The 11014-nt window shown below is 40.3% G+C and overlaps 1 protein-coding gene across 1 annotated transcript in view; it reads left to right on the top strand.

Annotated features, from left to right (window-relative positions):
• Actl6a (actin-like 6A) overlaps positions 1–11014 on the top strand; it is a 26320-nt gene that overhangs the window by 513 nt on the left and 14793 nt on the right. The window contains exons 2-3 of the mRNA XM_013033704.1: positions 7762–7838; positions 8002–8176. Of these exons, the coding sequence (XP_012889158.1) occupies positions 7762–7838; positions 8002–8176 (252 nt within the window). The remainder of the gene's footprint in view (positions 1–7761; positions 7839–8001; positions 8177–11014) is intronic.

Raw genomic sequence — 11014 nt, forward strand, 5'->3', positions numbered from 1 at the left:
GGCGCCCCGCCGTAGTCCACCGGCTAGCGAGCGCCTGGAGCAGGGGGCGACTACAGCCCCTCTCCGTCCTTCCTGTTTTCACCCCTAGAGGAGTAGAGACTTGGGGGTCTGGAGGCGGCTGCTGCGCGCCCCAGGTGGAATGACCGCGCCTAGGGGCGGAGAGGCCTGGCAGAGCTTGTTTAAACCTGGGGGCGGGGGAGGAGGTCTCAGCAACTAGCACGCGTGGATCCGTCGCGCGAGGCAGCACTGAGTGCAGGATGCGGCCTCTGGCCGTCCGCGTCCCACGTTCTGCATTCCCTGTCTCCACTACTCCTGCCTGCTTGTTGGCTGCGGAGATCGCCAGCTACTCATGGGCAGAAAACTGCGATTTGTTTTGGAGCACAAATAATTTAAGGATGCCCCCAAAGTGTACCCAAGTTCTAGGTGCTCAGTGTGTGGCTTTCCTTGGACAGCTGCGATGTAGTAGAGAGATTCCCAACAGCTTTAAAATTGCAGAGCCCTGGGTTGTAATGTCGACCCAATTTACCCAACTTTTTCCCAATCGCATAATGACCTGGGATGGTTGTGTTAAGACTGCTGCTACCAGTCCTTGACCCCACTCTCCTGCCCTTTGGCAACATTACCTGCAAATTCATTAAAATACAAAATCTTCAAGTGAGACCCTAAACATACTGTATTAGAACCTCCATTTAAAAGTTTTCAGATGAATGGATACATGCATATGTTATTGTTACTGTTTCTAGTAGAGATGCTGTTTCTGAAGAGGATGGCATTTTACACGTAAGGGATAGTACAACGTTTTCAAAGTTGCCAGGTTTTTGTTTTTTGCCCATACTGGGTCTTGAACTCAGGGCCTCACGTTGCCTCTTAGATTTTTTTTTTTAAGGCTGAGGCCGTACCACTTGATCCACACCTTCATTTGCAGCATTTTGCTGGTCAATTGTAGGGGTCTCACTCATGGACATTCCTGCCTGTGCAGGCTTTGAATCGTGATCTTCAGATCTCAACCTCCTGAGTATCAGTTTCACTCTTGATAGTTTCTTGGTAGTTTCACTCTTGGTAGTTTTCTTTTTTGGGCTGGTCCTGGGGCTTGAACTTATGACCTTGACTCTATCTCTTGTTTTGTTTTGGTTTTTTTCTCAATGCTAGTGTTCTAACACTTGAGCCACAGTTCCACTTCCAGCTTTTTGGTGGACTTTGTGCGGCTGGCTAGTTATTAGTTTTTGATGAAATTTCTGTATCATCTGAGTTGGTATAGCTGAATCTTACTGTCTCTGGCCTACCTGTTTATGTCCTCGGTAAATCTTTTGTAAGTGGTTTTAGTGTGAATAGTTTAACTTTTATTTATTTATTTTATTGGTCATGAGGCTTGAACTCTGGGCCTGGGCGCTGTCCCTCAGCTCTTCAGCTCAAGGCTAGCAGCTCTACCACTAGAGCCACAGCACCACTTCTGGTTTTCTGGTGGTTTATTGGAGATAAGAGGCATGGACTTTCCTGCTCTGGCTGGCTTTGAACCACAATTCTCAGATCTCAGCTTCCTTTCCTAGAGAGCCACCGATGCTTGGCTAGTTTAGTTTTTTTTTTTTTTAAAGAAAGCTCTAGATCTTGATTTACCTCTGCATCATCTTGAATATTCAATATTGACAGAAAAAGTGGATCTGTGTGCTTGTGCTTCATAGAACTTTCTTTTCTTTCTTATTTTTGTGTTTGAACTCAGGACATGGGAACTATCCTTCAAGTAATTGTACAAAGGAATTGCCATTCTGCAAAGCAGTTTACAAATAGAATGTGTCTTGACCTATGTCTAGAATGTGGCTTGATCCATGTCATACCTTTCAAAAACATTCTCATCCATCCTTCCCAACCTACCTCCTGATGTTTTTTGCTCTAGGCCAGTGCCTTACCACTTGAGCTACACCTCCACTTCTGTCTGGCTCTTTGCAGGTTAATTGGAAAGAAAGAGGCTCATGGACTTTCAGGCCCCAGTTGGCTTCAAATGGTGATCCTCTGATCTCAGCCTCTCAGGTGTGTGTTGGTCCTGGGACTCGAACCTAGAGCCTGGGTGCTGTCCCTGAGCTTCTTAGTTCAAGGTTAGCACTCTTACCACTTGCCACAGCTTCACTTTTGGCTTTTTGGTGGCTGATTGGAGACAAAAGTATCAGTGGATATTCTTGCCTGGGCTGGCATTGAACCTCAGTCCTCATTTCTCAGCCTCTCAAGTAGCTAGGATTATAGTTGTGAGCCACCAGTGTACCCAGCTAGATCTCACCCTCTTGAGTAGCTAGAATTACAGGCTGACATGAACCACCTGCATCTGGCTTCTTAGAACTTACGGCTTTCAGGTTCACTGACCCAGGGAGCAAGAGACTGCACATTAATCTGTATAAAACATTGTTTAGTGTAGTAAAAATGGTAGTAGCTAACATTTATTGAGGTCATACTGTAGCCCAAGCACCATTCTAGCTGTTTTACATGAATTGTATTGAATTCATGCATTGATTTTTTTTTTTTTTTTTTTTTTGTCGGTCTTGGGGCATGAACTCTGGGCTTGGGCCCTGTCCCTGTGCTCTTCAGCTCAAGGCAAGCGCTCTACTGCTTGAGCCACAGTGCCACTTCCGGTTTACTAGATGTTTATTGGAGATGAGAGTCTTTCTTGCCCAGGCTGGCTTTGAACCTTGATCCTCACATCTCAGCCTCCTGTGTAGCTAGGATTATAGGCAGGAGCCACCGGTGCCCGGCTCATGGCATTGATTTTTTAATCTATAATAACTATATGTGATGGTACTGCCATCTTTTACATTATTAAAGAAGAAAATGAGGTATAGAAAAAATAAGCAGGGGCTGGGAAGGTGGCTTAGTGGTAGAGTGCTTGCCTGAGGCCCTGGGTTCGATTCCTCAGCACCACATAAGCAAAAAGAAAAAAGCCGCAAGTGGCGCTGTGGCTCAAGTGATAGAGCACTAGCCTTGAGCTGAAGAGCTGAGAGACAGCGCCCATGCCCAGAGTTCAGGCCCCACGACTGGACAACCCCCCCCCCAAAAAAAAAAGAAAAGGAAAGGAAAAAATAGGCAGTTAACTCAAACTTGGCAAGCTTCTGGTTACAGGAGTATAGCACCACAGCAGCTGTGCCAGTATGGAGTTGGGAACAGGCTTATATGGTGTTACTAGAGATTTTTCTTATTGGCTGTATCTTTTTTATTTATTTTGTGCCAGTTCTGGGCTTGAACTTAGGGCCTAGATACTGTCCCTCAACTTTTGCACAAGGCTAGTGTTCTACCAGTTGAACTACTTCTGGCATTTTTTTTTTCTTTTTAAAGTTGTTTATTGGAGATAATAGTCTCATGGACTTTCCTGCCTGGTCTGTCTGTGAACTCAGATCTCAGTCTCCTGAGATTCTAGTTTCTCTCCCTCCCTCTCCTTCCCTCTCTCCCTTTTTTTCTCTCCCTCTCTCCCTCCCTCCCTCTTTCTCTCTCTCTCTCTCTTTTGTAGGTCCTGGGGCTTGAACTCTGGGCCTGGGTGCTGTCCCTCAGCTCTTCAGTTAAAGGCTAGCACTCTACCACTTGAGCCATAGCGCCACTTCTGGTTGTTTGAGTGGTTTATTGGAGATAAGAGTCTCTTGGACTTTCCTGCCCAGGCTGGCTTTGAACTGCGATCCTCAGAGCTCAGCCTCCTAAGTCACAAGAATTATAGGAGTGAGCCACCAGCACCCGGCTTCCTAGTTTCTCTTTTGTGGACCTTGCTGATTGTTTTTTTGTTTTTGGGAGATTTGAATAAGGTCAGATATCTTACCAGTTTGGCTTCTACGTACGCACTCCATTTGGCCTATTTTGTATGTTTTGCTTTCCTCCATATTCCCATTCAGATTTTGGTATTTTCCTTTCAATTATGTCATGTCTTCTTAAAGGGGAGACTCCTCCATATCACCCCGCCACTGACAAAACCAATCCTGGTTATAGTGGGACCTCATCTGGTAAATGTTTTGAGGTGAATAGGGTCAGAGAGATGTCCAGGCTTATTTGTTTTGGAAGAGACTTTGGAGCAGACTCTGAAGATATGAGCAGGGGCAAATGAATTTTGGAATAGGAGTGTATAAAAAACTGTTCCACAGGACTGACACACTGTAGGATCAGACAGTAGGCAAAGAACCCATGCTGTAGTATCATCTGTAACTTTATGGCCTGAGGGTGAAAGAAGGTTAATAAAGCAAGATCTGGTGGTGAAAAGAAGTAAAATAGACACTAGAAGTCCCAAGAAACAGAAAAGCCAGGATTCGAACTAGGGCATCTAAAACATCTATTTTAAAATGGCAGGGTTTTGTTTTGGTTTTTGTTTTTTTTTTGGTTTTTTGTTTTTTATAGATAAGGGACAAAGAAATACAAATTTTTAAATTCTTGTCCCTGTGCTTGTAATTTTGAGGCCTATTTACAGAGATATGAACTGGTTAACCCTCTTATTTTGAACTCTGATGGCCTTGCACTATCATTCAGCATTGCTGGCAGTCTTACCACATGAACCCTGCACCCAGTTCTGAGCCCTCTTCCTCCCCACTCCCATCGTGGGGCTTGAACTCTGGGGTTGGGTGCTATCCCTCAGCTCTTCAGCTCAAGGCGAGCGCTCTACTGCTTGAGCCATAGCGCCACTTCCAGTTTTCTAGTGGTTTATTGGACATAAGAGTCTCACGGACTTCTGCAGGGGCTGGCTTTGAACCGTGATCTTCAGATCTCAGCCTCCTGAGTAGCTAGGATTATAGGCGTGAGCCACCGGCACCCGGCTTCCCTTTTGTTTTAAGAGGTTGTGAATTCATCTTTATTGGTTTTGTTTTTCTGCAACTATAGAAATCCTTACGGTAGAAAAGCAAGTCCTGTCCAGTTGGAAAGTAGACTGGTATGGGCCTTAGCTTCGGGTAACCATACTTAGGGACTTTTTTTTTTTTTTGGTACGACCTCTTGGTTTTAGTTACTTTTAGAAGAGTTACTTTAGAAGAGTTTAGAAGAGTTACTTTTAGAAGAGTGATTCCATTTTGAATCCTGATAATATCTCCTCTTGTCTGAGCAATTTTTTTCCAAACTGTTTTCTGTGAATGGCCCTCCTTAAATCTAGCAAGTCTTTCTGGCCCTCCTTAAATCTAGCAGATCTTTTCTTATTGCCAAAGTGAGATGTCCTGATCTCATGTTGGAGGGGAATGACAGGTTAAGACCCTGTTTAAGAAATAGAGAGGTTTACAAGGAATTGTCTTTAAGTTAGGCTTAACCTGAAGTCCATTAAATTTTTGTTAGAATTAAGAATATGTAGACACAAGCCTGTAAAGGGCTAACATTATTAGGCTGGAGGTTGGTGGAAACAATTTAAGCTCTTCCCAAACTAGGAAGTGCTTGTTTTAATTTTTGTTAGCCTGGGGAGTGAGAAAAGATAAATAGGTGACTTTTGAGAATTTGTCTCTTAATTCTCATGGTTAGTATATTTCTTTACCCAGAAGTGTATGATTAATCAAAATGTTAAAAAGTTAATCAGCTCACTTCCTTTGCTATACTTTAATCATTCAGTTTAGATGCTATGGTGAAAGCAAATGCAATTATCTTTTAATTACCCTTGGTGTCACACAAAACAATTTCAACCACAGAATGTTAGAGAAGAGTTAATTACTTTGGGAAATACAACAAATCAAGTTGGAAATGAAGGTAAGGTTGGGTGCTGGTGGCTCACACCTGTATCCTAGCAACTTAAAGATCTGAGGATTGAGGTTCAAAGCCAGCCTGAGCAGAAAAGTCCCCATAAGACTCTTATCTCTAATTAATCACTGAAAAACCTGAAGTGGAGCTGTGACTCAAAGTGGTAGAGCACTTGCCTTGTGTAGAAGAGCTCAGGGACAGTGCCTGGGCAGAGTTCAAGCTCGACAACTGACAGAGAAAAGTCTATGAGACTCATCTCCAATTAACCATCAGAAAGCTGAAAGTGGTGGTGTGGCTCAAAGAGGACTAGCCTTGAGCAGAATAGCTCAGGGACAGTGCCTATGCCCAGAGTTCAAGCTCCATGACCAACCGAAGGAAAAAAAGGTATCATTCTTCAAAGATACAAGCTCTGAACATTTATAAAGTAGTGATTGTTTTGTATTTAAAATTTTTGAAATATTTTAACCATACTAAGAAATAAAATATATATGTGAGAGTTTGTATATAGTACAAATAAATAGGTATTGTGCGTTACCAAATTTGCCTTAGATGTTTTAAAAACTAAATGTTATTGATATAGATTACTCCCCTCTCTCTTCCTTAGCAGTAAACATCAAACTAAAGTTAGCATATGACATTCCACGACCCCATGCATATTTTCATACTTTGTCCCACTTCGATGCATCTATAAAGACTTAAGTATCATATGCAACTACCTTTTTAAACTGAGTAGTTTTGTACTGTATCGGTGTTGATAACATGTAAATCTGGACCTTCATTTGAACAATTCTACCGTGTGTATGAACTACAGCTGTCAGTTTCTTCATTACAATATTAAATTATTTCTGCTTTTCTCTTTGGCAGTGACAGTAATTATAACTAACATTGTGCTTATTGTGTATGGGATCTGAAACAGGTTAGTAAGCTGTTCAGCTAATACAGCTAATGAACAATCTCATTTTGATATGGGAGTTTCTCTAGATACGTGTAACTACTTACATTTAGGGCTTATTACTTAAATGAAGATGTAAGTAACACCTAGTAGCAATGATTTATAACTTTTACTAGCAAATGCATGAGTTTCTCTTTATATTTTTGACCACTTCATCATATCAAACTTACTAATTTTGCTACTAATAAAATTAAAATGAATAGAATTTAATGTTTTTAATTGAAAAAATTGAAACATCAGTACCTGAAAAAACAAATTCGTTTGTTTTTTGGATGCTTACTGTTTTGGATGAAATTTTTTTTAATATAATTGGACATGTTTCTCTGAATTTGACTGAAAAAATGGTCAACTTTCTTCCTTAGCCTTAGTCTTTTATCTCCTAGTCATCTCTGAAATGAACAAATCTTCATTTTAATGGTATTTACTTGGCCAATACAATTACAATTTAAACTCTTATTTCCCAGGATACTGTTTTTCTTGACAGTAAGGCCCTTATGTGGGCTCTCTTGGAATCTGGCTTAGCTTGGATTTATCCAGTAATAGGGTAACCATACTTCTTGCTTTGTTTCTTGTCCTGTTATAGTTACTAAAAGAGCCCTGTTTTACATTATTCAGAAGTACCCCGATTTAGATAATCACCCTGATTGGTAGGGTAGGAAGCAGTTGGTATATTTATTAGCTTGGTTCATTCCTTTCTGTCAGCCATGGCTGATTACATCCCTCAGCTGAAGTCATATTTCAAATAAAGTAGCCTTCCCTCCCCACAAATTACTTCTTCAGGTTCTTGTAACAATTTCTTCTCTTCATTTCTTCAGTTCCAAGGATAGTGATGAATTCCTGTTTATTGTTAGTGACAGGATACTGTTTGTCCTATTACACCTTGCCTATATAAATCTGTAAATAGTCCCCTTAATAAGTAAGTGTATTACTCAATTATAGTGTGCTATTTCTTTCCTGGGAAACGTCTATGGATATATGATAACTTGTTATATTTTAAATAAATGAATCTTTAAGGTGCAGTTAACTAGGTTCAAGCTAGTAGCAAAATAGCAATTTTTATAGAATTGTCACATTCACATTTTGAGCACATTAAATATGTCTTTAGTTTCTATAAAATACTTAGAAGTTGTTGATGTTTTCAGATGAAGTTGGAGCCCTTGTTTTTGACATTGGATCCTATACTGTGAGAGCTGGTTATGCTGGTGAGGACTGCCCCAAGGTACTTATAATGTTTAAATTATTGAGTATGTAAGAGCTATTAGTGAATAGTAAATTCACGCAGAAATTCTGTTTCAGAACAAATATGGCAATAGATATTGGGAGGGGGTGGACACCTTAGTAAAAGCAGGTGAAATTTTATATCATATTTTTGACTCTTACAGGTCGATTTTCCCACAGCCATTGGTATGGTAGTAGAAAGAGATGACGGAAGCACATTGATGGAAATAGATGGCGATAAAGGCAAACAAGGCGGTCCCACCTACTACATAGACACAAATGCCCTGCGTGTTCCCAGAGAGAATATGGAGGCAATTTCACCGCTGAAAAATGGAATGGGTATGTTTTTCCCTTGGATTTGCTCAAAATACAGAGAGTGAGTGGTGCGTTTTAGGTATAAAGTAGTTTTGTACAAGCTAGACATCAGCTTTTTTTTTTAATTCCACAAGGTGATATTCCAGGCATTGAGAATACAAAGATGCATAAAAAATAATCCCTTTCCTTAAACTCACAGTCAGGTAGGAGAGATAGATGTGTGTATATAAATGTCATACACTGGAGGTAAGTACAGTATAAGCATGTTCAAAAGCAATGGAATTAGGAGAAAAATTTAATTCTATCACTGAGGTGGAAGATGTTTTTCACAGAGAAGGTAACTTGTGCTGAATCTTGATCAATGGGTAAGAATTAATTTGGTTGCCAAGGTTGGGTAGAGGTGCCAGCATGTTTGGAGGAATGGAGTTGTAAAAGAAACAGACATGAGCCGGGCGCTGGTGGCTCACACCGGTAATCCTACCTACTCAGGAGGCTGAGATCTGAGGATCGCTGTTGAAAGCCAGCCGGGGCAGGAAAGTCCATGAGACTCTTTATTTCCAATAAATCACTCAGACAACCAGAAGTGGTGCTGTGGCTCAAGTGGTAGAGCACTAGCCTTGAACTAAATTGCTGAGGGACAGCGCCCAGGCCCAGAGTTCAAGCCCTGCGACCGACAAAAGAAAGAAATATTTTGAAATGTCATTCAGCTAAGTGTGGCTACAACCTGTATGTTAGTGTCAGCAGCAGGAAAGGTAGGTGGACAATAGTCATAAGAAGGCTGGAGAGGCTGGGAAGGTGGCTCAGTGGTAGAGTGCTTGCCTTGCGTGCATGAGGCCCTGGGTTCAATTCTCCAGCACCACATAAGCAAAAAGAAAAAAGCCAGAAGTGGCACTGTGGCTCAAGTGGTAGAGCGCTAGCCTCGAGCTGAAGAGATGAGGGACAGTGCCCAGGACCAGAGTTCAGGCCCTACAACTGGACCCCCCCCCAAAAAAAAAGATGGCTGGAAACCATCCCCAGGAACACATTAAGCTGATTACTGAAGGGTAACCCCAAGGAATTTAAACAGAGATATGGTATGCTCATAATTGCCAGCTTAAGCATTTCTCTTAGTAGCAGTGTATAGATGAGATTGGAGGGAAATGCTACAGACAAAAAGATAAATAAGAGAGAGGTGAGAGTCCAAGTGAAAAACAAAGGGTTTAAACTATTTGCTAGATGTCCTGAAGTGACTTTCAGGATACCCAGAAAGCAAATGATACTAAGTAATCGAAAGGGTAAAAATAGGAAAGAGGAGTTGAAAAGATTTCATAGGTTTTTGGTTGAGGTGATTAAATAATAGGTACCATATACTTAAATAGGAATAGAAAGTAGAAAAGGTTATGATCCAAAAAGGCAAATTCACTTACAGGGAAATTCACTAGCAGGACTCAGCATGTAGTTGTATTCAAAGTTCAGATTTATTACACTAAAAAATTCTAGAGGAAATCAACCAATGGGAGCCAGGTAGAGGATGAAGTCTAGAGGAAACCAAGTGCAAGCTTCTAAGTCTTCTCTTTGTGGAATCACATAGCAGCAAGTTGTAAATGAAGTGTGTTATTTACTATGGAAACTTTTTAGAAACTCAGTATGTGAGCCTTTTACCTGGGACTAGTTATAAAGGTACTACCTCTGCCTTGCATGTACTAAAATACTTAAACATCCACAAGAAAGACAGGCATTCAGCATAATTTGTGTGGTATACAGTTAGCTATTTCTTAGCATAAAGGGGAAATTTTTATCAATGTAAGGAATTACAGTATTTATTAGACAAGTTCCCAAGCATCAGCTCTGGGTCTGGTTTGCTATGTTAACTCTTTCATACACAGCAAGTAAAAAAGTTCATTGAGTCAAAGTGTTTAGGACACTAAGCAGGTCAACAAAACATGAGAAGAAATTTTAAAAATAGAGTTCAATATATACCCAGAAAGAGTTTGGAATGTGAGACAAGGATTGTGGGGTTTTTAGTGAAAACTTGTTTTGTATTTAATAGAGAAAAAGAGATACCTGTGAAGGAGAGTGGAAGGGAACAGTTAGAGATATAGAAGAAAATTAAGGAGAAAGCTGAGAAAAGAAAATTTCTGAAAGCATGAAAGTTCACTAACTGCCATTATTCTCAGTTCTGACACTGAAATTTACAGTAAGAGGCGAAGTTAAACTATTAATGAAATCCATTGACAATTCTCTCCCCCCCTTTTTTTTAATAAGGGAAAATTCAGATGGGCCTGTGGACATATATTACATAAATTACTGACAGTCCTTCTTTGAGGGTGATAGAAAAACTAGTCAATAGTCAACTAGTCAAAACTAGTCAACATAATTTAGCAAAGTAAAGATTGAAAATGTCTTTTAATCTTATTTTTCCAAAGAGAGTATAAGCTTTTTTTCAAGTATCAGCTCTTGATCATACAATTATTTTGCATTTTCTCTTGTACTCTTATACTGAGCCTCTTAAAAGAGCTTATTGAATAATAGCTACTTGTTAATTCAGGTCTTTAGATACCCCTAGTTACATTTAGGATACATCTATGGTCTGGAGAAACCAAAAAGAGGTTCTATATTTATTTTTTTAATTAATTTTATTTATTTATTTTATTTATGTGGTACTGAGGAATTGAACTCAGGGCCTCTTGCATGCTAGGCAAACATTCTACCACTAAGCCACATTCCCAGCCGAGGTCCTATAGTTAAAAAATAAAGATGACTTCTTTTTTTTTTTTTTAATTTGTGAAGATACTGTACAGAGGGGTTACAATTACATGGGCAGGATAATGCGTACATTTCTTACCAAGCATTGCAGCCTCCTCCTTTTGTTTACCCTTCACA

Source organism: Dipodomys ordii, unplaced genomic scaffold (assembly GCF_000151885.1).
Source record: "Dipodomys ordii isolate 6190 unplaced genomic scaffold, Dord_2.0 Scaffold175, whole genome shotgun sequence".
Classification (NCBI taxonomy): domain Eukaryota; kingdom Metazoa; phylum Chordata; class Mammalia; order Rodentia; family Heteromyidae; genus Dipodomys; species Dipodomys ordii.